Source organism: Kogia breviceps, chromosome 11 (genome assembly GCF_026419965.1).
Source record: "Kogia breviceps isolate mKogBre1 chromosome 11, mKogBre1 haplotype 1, whole genome shotgun sequence".
In the NCBI taxonomy this organism is placed as follows: Eukaryota; Metazoa; Chordata; class Mammalia; order Artiodactyla; family Physeteridae; genus Kogia; species Kogia breviceps.
The window spans coordinates 58,957,550-58,970,400 of NC_081320.1; the positions used below are offsets into that span (position 1 = coordinate 58,957,550).

Consider the following 12,851-nt stretch of genomic DNA (forward strand, 5'->3'; position numbering starts at 1 on the left):
AAGTAATGTGTTAACAGATTTTAAAAAACCTGAAAAGGACTACAGTTCCTACTATGTAGGACAGCTTTATTTTATTTTACATGAAAAACTTCTGTACTAATTATTAGTTTCGCATTAGACTTAATGCGATACTGAAATTCTTTTCATGTTGACTATATAACAGAGAGACTCTATGTCCTGTTGAGAAGGATATCACCTATAATAAGAAATAATCTGATTAGTTTGAATCAAAGTTACTTTTACATGAGTTAATAATGCACATATATGTTTCCTATTTGAGTAGCATCATCAACACTATTTAGTGGATACCTTTAGGTGACAAGATGTAAGAAGGAAAAAAAAAGCTGTGTAGCAAATGATCAGGTAATGCCACTTCTTACTTTAAAAAATTACAATTCTAAACACCATTTCAAACAGCAAACTTTCATTATATGTTTCTGTTAATTTGTAATATCAGATAGCCCATCTTTATTTTTTTTAAGTTTCAGTATAAAATTAATACAAAGTGAGTGACAGACTAGACTACATTGTTGGTAGACATGATTTGTATAATTTGTGCTTTTCTAGCTGAAAGGGTTTTTTCCATGTAGTAAAATACATTTATTCAGAAATGGAGAGGTATAGTACATTATAATTCCAAAGAAATTTTTATATTAAAATGCTATTTTTTGGCTTAAATTGGAAAGGATTTCATTTAATACCTAAATAAGGAGAGTCACATTCAAGGCCCAAATCTTGTCTATGTTACCATACGTTTCTAATTACATGTTATTTTCAGTTTATTTATTTTAAACCATGATTACAGAGTTGATGTTTGGGAGTATACTGAAAGTATAGCCTTATTATATTTAGTGGTCTTTTGGTTTAATTCTCTACAACTTCAAAATAGTACTGTGATATGAAATAACAATTATATTTATTCAGATAAAAACAAGTTCTGAACTGAGTGCTTCATCGTATTTTTCTAAAGAACTCACTTCTCATGAGCAAGTATTTAATATCACATAGCTGGAAAATCATTATATTATTGAAACAAATTTTTTCTTTAACTATACCCCAATATCTTGAATATGTGTGTGTTTCAGGCCACTTGCAATTAAACTATAAATTTAGATGATATCTTGACTACAACACTAAACACAACTAAGATTTTCAAGTAAACGTTTACAAATCATAATGCCATTATGCTGTTCTCTGAAGACTAAAAGCTCTGCTTGTTTGGAAAAGTCAATTAGGTCTTTTTAAGCAATTGAAGTTCTGTTTTCCTTCTAAACGTTCCTTTACTAATTTTTCCAAAGAGAAAAGATGCTCATCTGCATCTTCTGGCACAAGGCTTCTAATGGAATTTGCAAGTTCAAAAAGATATTCTGTATTTTTTCCACTAGGACCAGCTGCATTAAAAATTTGTTCAGCAATGTCTTCCAGAGGTGCAGGACCAAGATAATTAGGATTATCACATGTTCCAATATATAGCAACACATTGAATGGTTCTGTTGTGGAATCTTTTGGATAAAAAATGACTGTTGTGGTCCTGTAGCCTCCTTTCTCTCTGAAGTCAAGGTATGCTTTTACTTCTTCTTCCTTTCCTACTGGCAGTCTGTAAGCAACACCCCATACACAACCCTGTTGAAAAATGAAAAGAATATATTATTTAGTTTTTACGAGGCTAAAATAAGTGAAGATATTTTATGATGTAAGAAAATATCTTGTATATTCTTAGAAATCAATGCAGTTTTGCTTCACTTAATGTGCACCGAACAGGTATATACTAAACAGTAAAGGAAATCAGCATTTTACATTCTTCAATCTGAATAAATGATTTCCTTGTATACCAGAATATTTATCTTTTAACTTTTTCAAATTTTGTCTTTTAACTAATGGGACTGAAATTAAAATACCAGGTCTTCATTTAGTCATTAAGTATAGTTCTAAAGCTTTAAATCCATAAACACTTCACCGATGGTATAGGGGCAGTAGTTTCCAAACTGCTTCAGGGAGTGTTGTAGCCACCCTGAAGCCTACTTCAGGGCTGTCTGGATATAAGTGTTGGCGTGCTGGCTGGGAGGGGTTTGACCCCCAACCCCCTTCAGCTGGAGTTGAGCATCACTTATATATTAGGTGCTCCCTTATTTGCAGAAAGTGTTCTGTATTTTAAAAGCTCTGTAATAAAGTAATCAACTATTAAGGCGATAGGTTCATTTATTTGTTCATTTCTTCACTGCCTAAACTTTCAAATATCCTTTGTAAATTACTCCATCCAGAATACTAAATGGCAACCTCTTTGTCAAGAGCCCATGAACAGTGTCAGTAAAAGCAGTGTACTTCAGCTGCAAAGATTCTTTGTAGTATTAATAAAATATCTGTGATATAAGCAAGATTTATAGTTTGTAACACAGATTTTCTAGTTTCTTGATAACCTTTATTAACTTGATTATTAAACTTTAGGTTGCTAAGCATCTTGAATAAATTAACATTCTATAGAAACAAAGTGGTTTTATTAACTCTAATTAGGAGTTTTACCAGTTTGAAGCCATTTTTATAGATGCTTTTCCTAATGTAAGTTATGAAAGCATTTCATAATTTCACCATTCATCTGCTGTTGCTAGCTGCTTGATTTTATATATCAAAGTCCTTTCTAAAGTTAAATATTTAACTTTATAATATAAAACTTGGATCTCAGTAAAATGATTGAAAATATTTAAGAAATAGAACTACCAGGTAAATAAAAGTTTTCTAGTGCTCTGAACTTTTAAAAAAATCTCTTGTGCTCTTAATAAAATTAGGCAGTAAAGAAAGTGATAGTTCATGACTAGGATTTTTGCTGAAATATTAGAATCCTAGCAAATGTGAGAAAAGCTTTAGGGTTTCATTTTGTTTCTTAGTGGTAGTCTGTCTGAGGGCGGGCTCCATTAATTTCGAAGGAGACCACAAAATTCTCAATCAACAAACTCATCAAGAAAGGAAAAATGAGACTATATGCCATTGGTTTTTTGTTGTCTACCTTGAATTCTGTATTCCAACTTTTCCCAACATATGAAAAGAAATACAACAAATACAGAGAGGAATTCTAGGCTCAGTGTAGTTCAAATTGTCTGTGATATAAAATTTTATTGATTATTAAAACTGAGAAACATCTTAACATTTTATGAGTAAAGACTATACAAAAAAGAATAATTATACCATACCGCAGGATCTTCAACAAGAGTCACAACTCTTCCAGGCTGTTTTAAAAAAGTAAAAAAAAAAAAATTTTTTTTTCCCGAATTAAAGTTCAATAACTGAGCATTAGCAACTTACTGTTGACGTGGAATATTTTAACTTTTCTCATACTAAGCACTTTTTCAAAAGTACTTATTTTTTATGATAAATTTTAAAATGAATTAAGAGAGTCTACCTTATCCAAATTATCTTGGTCTTTCTAAAAGATTCTCTTTAATTTGTATATAATAGGTATATTATATTCACTTAGAATGGATATATTAAAAAAACACACACATGTGACTAAGGCTCATCTAAAATGAAAAGCAAAAGGAAGAAGCAATTATAAATAAATGTTCTGATCACTTTTTTCTCTTTAGGAAAAAAAGATTGCTATAGTTTCACTGAGGAACAAAACATGACATTCCAGGGTGCTTTCCTATTGGGAAGTGGTTCTCAAACTTAAGTGTAGATCAGAATTACCTGGAGGTAGTTCCTGATTCTGTAGGTATGGAGCAGTCTAAGAATTTGCATTTTTTTTTTTTTTTTCCAAATACAATTCCTACCTGGTGCCAAAGTCTGTGTCTACTGACATGTTATCACTAGTGAGAAAGTTGAGTTGTAAGCCACAATTTTACCTACTTGTATGCCTATTGTGTGGCACATAGTGAGCTTACACCATTCAGATATCTGTGTCATCCTTGTTGCTATTTCCTTTTAGTCTTTGTCCATTTGTATAGATAATTCATAATCACTGAACGCATGGAATTTTGGATTATGTTTTTTATTTAATTATATTTTCCTGTTTGTCTTCTCATCCATTTTAATAGTTGCATAGTATTCTACTGTCAATGAACTATAATTTAAACATTCTTGTATTTTTGGACATTTATACTTGAGTTATTTTCTATTTAAGATAATGCTAAAGTGAGGATACATATATTGGTGTGGGTCATGTAGCTATTGCCATGTTACCTTCAATATCAAAGTGAATATGGACCTATTTATTGAATACCTATTCTGTGCTGTAGAGAAGATAAAACCTTGATTCCTGCTTTCAAGAGCTTATATTGTAATTCTGGAATATGAACTTAACATGTGAAATAGGTAGAGAATACTTAAGGGCTATGATGTATACTATTTATTAAGTGCAGTAAGAATTCTGAGTCTTGGGTGGTCAAAAAGAAAGACAAAATTCTGGCAAAAGGGCAGTGTGACCCATGATTTATGAGTGAGGGTCTAGAAGCAGGATTACACCAGGCCAGTGTCTGACTTTAGCAGAGGGTCCTCCGTGTATGGAAGATGATTCAGAAACATAACTGGAGAAATAGGTTAGAGACAGATTTGAAATTGGAGTTGAAACGGGGGGACAATGGAAAAGAAGAAGCCACTGAAATTTGGGAGAAATAGGAAATGAAGAGCTACTGTAGCACTTGAGTAGTAGGTGACTGGCATAATAAAAGAAGTGCTTTGGGAAGATGGGTGTGATAAAGTATATAGTATGCACGTTCAAGTGTGAAGGAGGTAGACTGTGCATAAGAAATGTTAGTGGTGGAGGGGACAAGTTCTGCACTCCACCTTTCCTTGCTTCCCCTTTCACCAGAGTAGTCACCAATTCTTGGTAGCTCTATCTTCTGATTATCTTCTGAATCTGGTTTCTCTTCATCCTTCAGTTGCCTCCTTAGGGATTTCGCTGCCTGCCTCCAGACTGTTCTCTATTTGGCCCTAGATTGACTTTCTGGTGCAAAAATTTGGGCCACTCACTTCTGTGCTTTGAATTTTTCAGGGTTGTAATATTCTGCAGGATAAAATAAAAATTCTTTTGCATGAGTTAACTACAAACCTCATTTCTTACCACTTCCCTCTCAAGCTGTAATGAATTATTTATAACTTTTACAGACATTCACATCTTTGGATATACCAGTTCCCAGTGTGGAATGCATTTCCTTCTTTAGAATCCCTTGGATATCCTCCCACCCCTCTCTCCGTAAAGGCTTGGCTGTCTGCCCAGATGACTTTGCAGCAGCTCCTTCTAAACTCTCATTGCTCCTTTTATTCATTTCCCTTATAGCATTTATCAGGTATTGTTGTTTGCATAGGTGTCTCCCACTTACATTTGAGTACTCAGTAGTAATTGTTGAAAGGAGGAGAGGTAGTAAAGTCCTGGATGTAGGTGATGGCAATTGAAACAAAAAACAAAGAGCATATATAGGGAGTCATTAAGGGAACATAGATTTGTCCCTGTGACTGCTCATGGATGAAACAGACATGGACTGTTGGTACTCCTGATATATTTACTCAGAAATATTTTCTAAAATTTAAGCTGTTTGTCCCTAAAATAAAATATATTATTGGGAAAGAATGTAAATTTGTAAATGCTTTTTGGGGGTATTGAAACTGAAGAAGGGGTCTTGGAAGCTGAATGGGATTGGAGTATGCTGTGAAATATGAGTAATGATGGGTGCTTTCATTGGGTAATGAGTAATGTTTCTGATCTACATCTAGAAAAGTGAGGGATTTAGTAAATATTCATGATTAGCTCTTGTGTTAAAATGTTCTCTCTTTTTGAAATTGAAATATGTATTCTTTCTGATATGAAAATTTTTTCACATTTAAATAAATCCTTAATTTGATGAGAACTGGCCAGTTTTGTTAGAAATAAATGAGATGTTTAATTAAACTTAGGAAGATACTAAAGTTAAATGAAGATAAAAAGAAAGCATAATATAGTAAAAAAAGTAAGTTTGGTATTTTTCCTACAAATGTCACATTGCAGTATGTGGAAATGAGTCCAACATTTGTTTAATAATATCACGTTTCATGTGTAATGATCATATGCTCACTAGGAGCATATGTTGCTTTAAAAAACATAGTCCTATAGAGCATTTACGTTATTCTAATTTGGTAGATATTTCTGTAGCCTTTTATATTCTTGTTTGTCAGACAGTTAATATTTATAAAAGGCTGGTGATCCATTATAGTAAAAAATGTGAAGTAAGATAATGTTCTTTCCAGTTTTCTTAATAGAACATTATATTTAGAAAATGTTTAGTGCCTTAGGCTTTCCTTTAATATGCTAGGATGGATTCTTTAAATAAAAGTAGGTATCACACTATTAGCCATTGCAGTTTTTTCCCCCAAGTTTCCTGCCCTATATTTTAGTATATTTAAGTAAAAAGAGAGATATTGGCTTTTATAGCTACCTTCTTCTTTTTTAAAGACTCATGAACTGTTGTATTGGCATGACAGTTTCTTATCATCAGTTTGTTTTGACAGTGTACATAACTCATTATGCTGTGTAACAAACAAACATTTTGGTTGAGACTAGAGTAGTAAAATATGCTATATAACCATGTTCGTAAGTAATTAATACTTGGTCATTGAAATTGAAGCCTGGGTTAAGGCATTCTTCTTCAGAGTGACAGTTTTAAGTGCCCATATCTGACAACTCAAAAGGCATTTTATTTAACTTAGTTCTTTAAAGTCTTAAATATTATTTTATAACACTCTTGGAGATACCTTGGCCATGAAGTTTCTGTTGGCCTGTGAATGTGCATTTGTGGTAAATCACTCCTGTTTTCAAGTCATCTGTCTACCTTAAAGCCAAATTCTTAATTCACCAACTCCAGTTGAGGTAGAACAGCTTTTAACTTTTTGTGATTTTCATCCTATGTCTCATTGATGGGCAGGTGCAAACTACAGCCTTCCTCACTTCCCTTTTCCATGATGCAAGACTACAGGTATTTCTTTGGAATTAACCTCAATCTCTTGCTACATCTCATTTCTAGCATTTTAGATATTGTGCTTTTGAGCCAATATTAATTTCTTTTTTAAAAAAGTGGTAATCAAACTCATATAACTCTCAGAGTATTTTAGAGAACATGTAAGCAATTAAACTCTTTGTACTCTTCTAAAAGTTAGGAGGTTAACTATAATAAGTGTTCAAGTTATCCAAATTATCATTTACTCAAAATTTAGTTTTCCTTATGGATTAGTTGTTTTGCAGCCAAAACGAGGCTGATTTGCATAAGCAGTGAGCTGTTACTCTCTCTTTTCATGTATATTAAGATAAATGTCTCTGCATGGCTGACTGAAAAATGGATCAAAGAACTTACATTTTGCATTTATAATTCAGAGGAGAAGCACTGAGAAAAAAACATTAAAAAAATGCTGGATATAGTATTGGTACTTTGCTATTTAGGTAACAAAGCGAGACTCAACTTGGGAAGTACCGGACAACCAACGTGATCAAAGTAAGGTAATTTTGGAAATTAGTTCTTCTGTGACCTTAGTTGTCATAAAATAAAACCTTTGGAAAGACACTAAACCCAGAAATAACATGCACGTTTAAACTCAAGCCTGGCAGAATGCAGAAATGCCAATAAACTTAATTGCAAAAAAGCTGAATTTGCTAGTTGATTTTAGTATTTCAACTCCGTGGTGACAGGAAGGTTTATCTTCCCACCTTTTTGCTGGGGGGCAGTAGTTGCCAAGAGATGGGGTCCCCTCCCAGCACGTTAGCCTTGTGCGAGTTTACGCCCACGTTTCTTCCTCTTCAAGAACTACCTACCACCAGCATGTCAAGCGGCTTCGGAAGGACTGCCTTTGGTTTGGGAGGGGAGTCGGGGGCAGGTGGCCGAGGAAGGTGCACAGAGAGAGGTATTATAAACTATTTCATGCGTTTACTCGGCCGTTGGGGTGTAAGTACCGCAGAGCTGGGCCAGGAGTTGGGGAGCAGTGCGCCGGGGTCAGTAAGTGTGGGGGACTGGTTGGCGCCTCACCTTGCCAGGAACCCCGCGGTGGTCGATGCTTCCCTGCCAGAAGCGCCTGCTGTAGCCTGAGATATATCCAACCACCTTGTCCTGATAGGGGAAGTCCACCTTCCAGATGAGGGACCCGTAACCAAAAACCCACATCGTTCCCTTGCTCTTCCTCCTTGGTGGCGGCGGCAGCAGCGGTAGCGGTGGCGGCTGTCCCCTCGGCGTGGTCTCTAAGCTGCAGGCAGGGACTACAGCTTTCCGGACGCAAGAAACCGGCTGCGCAGGCGCGAAGTCTGCACTCCCTGCTTGGGGACGCAAAGCACACTGGGACTTGAAATTCGAAGAATGTTTTCCTACTCCAGTTCAGTCAGTTATTATTATTATTATTTTGCTTGTTTAGGGTATCCGGACGCATTGGCTTCCTCTGAACTAAACAATGGATTTTTCAGCAGCCTCTAAATCACCCTACCTTTCCTGAGGTGCGCGTGGTCAGAGGACTACAATACCCACAATCCTTTTATGGGATTTGTGGTTCTAAGATTGGAACTGTCTACTGTTTTTCACATGCAGAGAGGAAGAAGAGAGGGTGGGAATCGTGGCTGGTGTGGTCTAGATATGGAGACGAGCTGTTTATTGGTACCACAGTTGGTACGTAGAAAGACATTTTGTTATGGTTTGAAAACTGGATTTGCAGGGAGTGTAATCTGTATTTTTACATTAAAAAAAAAAATCTTTCTACCTGTAGAATAAAAGCAGAAAGTTTACTACAGAAGCTTTGTGCCTGTAGAAGAGCTGTTGAATATTATTTCAACAAAAATTGCTTTCATATTTAAATTTTCTGTGTGAAACGACCTTATTCATCTTTAGTATTCTCAGGAGTCACTCAGAAAAGAGTAGACAAAGGTTAGGCAAAGGTTTTTAGCTCGTGTATAGGCTTTGGAAGCCATATGTGAGACCTCCTGAAATTGTATACAAGATTTGGGATCTGTGTACATTTTTCTGGGGAGAAATTTAATAGCTTTCATGAGTTTATCCAACAGGTCAAGTATCCTAAAAAATGTTTTGATCTGAAGGTTAGAGCTACTGCTCCAAAATACTGTTTAGGAAGCTCACTTGGACCATCAATGCAGTGTTTCTGTATGTGAAAGCAGAATCCTTAACAAATGATTATTTTTTCTTGAGGATTTCTGTTTCATAGTCCTTAGCTTTATAAAAGAATGCTAGAACATCCAGGTTCAAGGAGTATACTTTATGTTCTTAACAAATCAGCAGGAAAATGTCACAAAGAAAAACTTAATTTAAGAATAATCAGGTCTGGGCTTCCCTGGTGGCACAGTGGTTAAGAATCCGCCTGCTAATTCAGGGAACACGGGTTTGAGCCCTGGTCCGGGAAGATCCCACGTACTGCGGAGCAACTAAGCTCGTGAGTCACAACTACTGAGCCTGCACTCTAAAGCCTGTGAGCCACAACTGCTGAGCGCAGGTGCCACAACTAGTGAAGCCTGTGCGCCTAGAGCCCATGCTCCGCAACTCGGGAAGCCACTGCTAGGAGAAGCCCCGCGAACCTGCAATGAAGAGTAGCCCCTGCTCCCCGCAGCTGGAGAAAAGCCTGTGCACAGCAATGAAGACCCATGCCTCCAAAAATAAAATAAATAAAATAAATAAATTTATATATAATAAAAAGAATAACCAGGTCTTTTAATTTTCTCCAACCTGTGGTTTCACATTGCCTGGAATGGTTAGTTCCCCCCCAAATTTTTCGAAAAATTTCAAACATAAAAGTTAGAAAAAAAGAATATGGTGACTATTTATTTACTCTCTACATGGGTCCGATAATTAACATTATGCCATAGTTTCTTTACTCTCTTTCTCTTTATATTCTTTTAAATCTAAAACCTTTGAAATAAGCTGCATGTGCTGAGACTTCACTGCTAAATACTTCTAAGAATAAGGACATTTTCCTGATAACCACAATGCCATTATCACATCTAAGAATACTAACGATAATTGCATCATCAAATATCTAGTCCATGTTCAAATTTCCTTAATTGCCTGAAAATTGATTTTTGTAGCTGATATTTTGTTTACCAGTTCAGGTCTAGCTGAGGTTTATGTATCATACATATTTCTTATTACATTGTATGTATTTTGTTGTTTGACTCCATACTCTCTTTTTTAGTCTAGAACATAGGGAGGTTTTATTAAGGGAGATCTTAACAGTTTATTCATGTTGACTAGTTGGTATTAAAGGTTGAAGAGAACGATCCTGCTATTATAGTACATTTCTTTTGGCTTCTCTTTCCCTTAAGCACAAAGATATTATCCAGTTCTGTTAATTTTTTTTCAGATTATTGTGTATTAATCTGGATCTGTTAACATTATTTGTAACTGTGAGAAAACCCAGTAAAATTTAGAAAGGGATTCTTATCTGTTTTTACTTGAAGTTGTTTTTCATGTCTTTGGAATAGTATTCTTGTATGTGTGTTTGTGTGTGGTTTTCCTATGTAGAAAAAAGTTTTCTTCTATTAGATGAATATGCTTATAAATAGACCTAAAATGTATGATTTGTTCTTTTTCATGAAATTTGGATGCAATGGCCTTGACTAGAAGTAATATATTCAAAAACGTACAGGTTAGCATTCAAGATTCTCCATAGTTTGGCTACCTCTGTAACCTCATTTTTCTACTATTCTTTTTTTAACCTAATCTTCCTTCCAAAGTAAATTGTTTCCATTATTCACTGAACCTTACTCACCCTTGCTTGTTCATTTCCATAATTTTGGTTATATTTTTTCTTCTGCCCAAGAAATGCTCTTTTACATGTTATCTCATTGTCACAGCCTCCCTTATCTTTTAGGCACAGCTCATATCCCTCACCAAGTTGAGGTAGTTATCCCCTTCTTTGAGTACTCGTGGCTCTTTATCTGTATTTCTCTTATGGCACTTTCTGCTATTTTGAATCACATATATTTATAATTTCTGTGAGTCAGTACATAACTTGAGATAGAATCTGTGTCTGTGTCATCTTTTTTTAAAGACATCTAAAAATTTTTATTTATTTTAACATCTTTATTAGAGTATAATTGCTTCACAATGGTGTGTTACTTTCTGCTTTATAACAAAGTGAATCAGCTATACATATACATACATCCCCCTATCTCCTCCCCCTTGCCTGTCCTTATCCCATCCTCCTTATCCCAGCCCTCTAGGTGGTCACAAAGCATGAGCTGATCTCCCTGTGCTTTGCAGCTGCTTCCCCACTAGCTAGCTGTTTTACATTTGGTAGTATATATAAGTCCATGCCACTCTCTCACTTCGTCCCAGCTTACCCTTCCCTCTCCATGTGTCCTCAAGTCCGTTCTCTACATCTGCACCTTTATTCCTGTCCTGCCCCTAGGTTCTTCAGAACCATTTTTTTTTTAGGTTCCATATATATGTGTTAGCATATGGTATTTGTTTTTCTCTTTCTGACTTACTTCACTCTGTATGACAAGACTTTAGGTCCATCCACTTCACTACAAATAACTCAATTTCGTTTCTTTTTATGGCTCAGTAATATTCCGTTGTATATATGTACCACATCTTCTTTATCCATTCATTTGTCGATGGACATTTAGGTTGCTTCCATGTCCTGACTACGGTACGTAATGCTGCAATGAACATTGTGGTAAATGACTCTTTTTGAATTATAGTTTTATCAGGGTATGTGCCCAGTAGTGGGATTGCTGGGTCATATGGTAGTTCTGTTTGTAGTTGTTTAAGGAACCTCCATACTGTTCTCCATAGTGACTATATCAATTTACATTCCCACCAACAGTGCAAGAGGGTTCCCTTTTCTCCACACCCTTTACAGCATTTATTGTTTGTAGATTTTTTTGATGATAGCCATTCTGACCGGTGTGAGGTGATACCTCATTGTAGTTTTGATTTGCATTTCTCTAATGCTTAGTGATGTCGAGCATCCTTTCATGTGCTTGTTGGAAATCTGTTTATCTTCTTTGGAGAAATGTCTATTCAGGTCTTCTGCCCATTTTTGGACTGGGTTGTTTGTTATTGAGCTGCATGAGCTGCTTGTAAATTTTGGAGATTAATCCTTTGTCAGTTGCTTCATTTGCAAATATTTTTTCCCATTCTGAGGGTTGTCTTTTCATCTTGTTTATGTTTCCCTTTGCTGTGCAAAACCGTTTAAGTCTCATTAGGTCCCATGTGTTTATTTTTGTTTTTATTTCCATTTCTCTAGGAGGTGGGTCAAAAAGGATCTTGCTGTGATTTATGTCATAGAGTGTTCTGCCTATGTTTTCCTCTAAGAGTTTATAGTGTCTGGCCTTACATTTAGTTCTTTAATCCATTTTGAGTTTATTTTTGTGTATGGTGTTAGGGAGTATTCTAATTTCATTCTTTTACATGCAGCTGTCCAGTTTTCCCAGCACCATTTATTGAAGAGGCTGTCTTTTCTCCATTGTATATTCTTGACACCTTTATCAAAAATAAGGTGACCATATGTGCGTGGGTTTATCTCTGGGCTTTCTATCCTGTTCCATTGATCTATATTTCTGGTTTTTTGCCAGTACCTTACTGTCTTGATTACTATAGCTTTGTAGTATAGTCTGAAGTCCAGGACCTGATTCCTCCAGCTCCATTTTCTTTCTCAAGATTGCTTTGGCTATTCGAGGTCTTGTGTTTCCATACAAATTGTGAAATTTTTTGTTCTAGTTCTGTGAAAAATGCCCGTGGTAGTTTGGTAGGGATTGCATTGAATCTGTAGATTGCTTCGGGTTATATAGTCATTTTCACAATGTTGATTCTTCCAGTCCAAGAATGTGGTATATCTCTCCATCTGTTTGTATCAACTTTAATTTCTTTCATCAGTGTATTATAGTTTTCTACATACAG

At 35.5% G+C, this 12,851-nt stretch overlaps 2 protein-coding genes across 3 annotated transcripts in view; one reads left to right on the forward strand and one right to left on the reverse strand.

The window, feature by feature from the left end:
- ASB3 (ankyrin repeat and SOCS box containing 3) overlaps nt 1–12,851 on the forward strand; it is a 98,859-nt gene that overhangs the window by 14,931 nt on the left and 71,077 nt on the right. The gene's annotated exons all lie outside the window — the stretch shown is intronic.
- CHAC2 (ChaC glutathione specific gamma-glutamylcyclotransferase 2) lies at nt 51–8,218 on the reverse strand. Of its 2 annotated transcripts, XM_059078957.2 has the most exons (3): nt 7,980–8,218; nt 3,186–3,221; nt 51–1,623 (listed from the first exon to the last, which is right to left on the reverse strand). In XM_059078957.2, exons 1-3 carry the CDS (start codon nt 8,112–8,114, stop codon nt 1,228–1,230), a joined length of 567 nt encoding a protein of 188 aa, XP_058934940.1. In that variant the 5' UTR covers nt 8,115–8,218; the 3' UTR covers nt 51–1,227. The 2 variants fall into 2 exon arrangements, with proteins under 2 accessions (XP_058934940.1, XP_058934941.1); XM_059078958.2 differs by lacking the exon at nt 3,186–3,221 and having other exon boundaries at nt 7,980–8,216.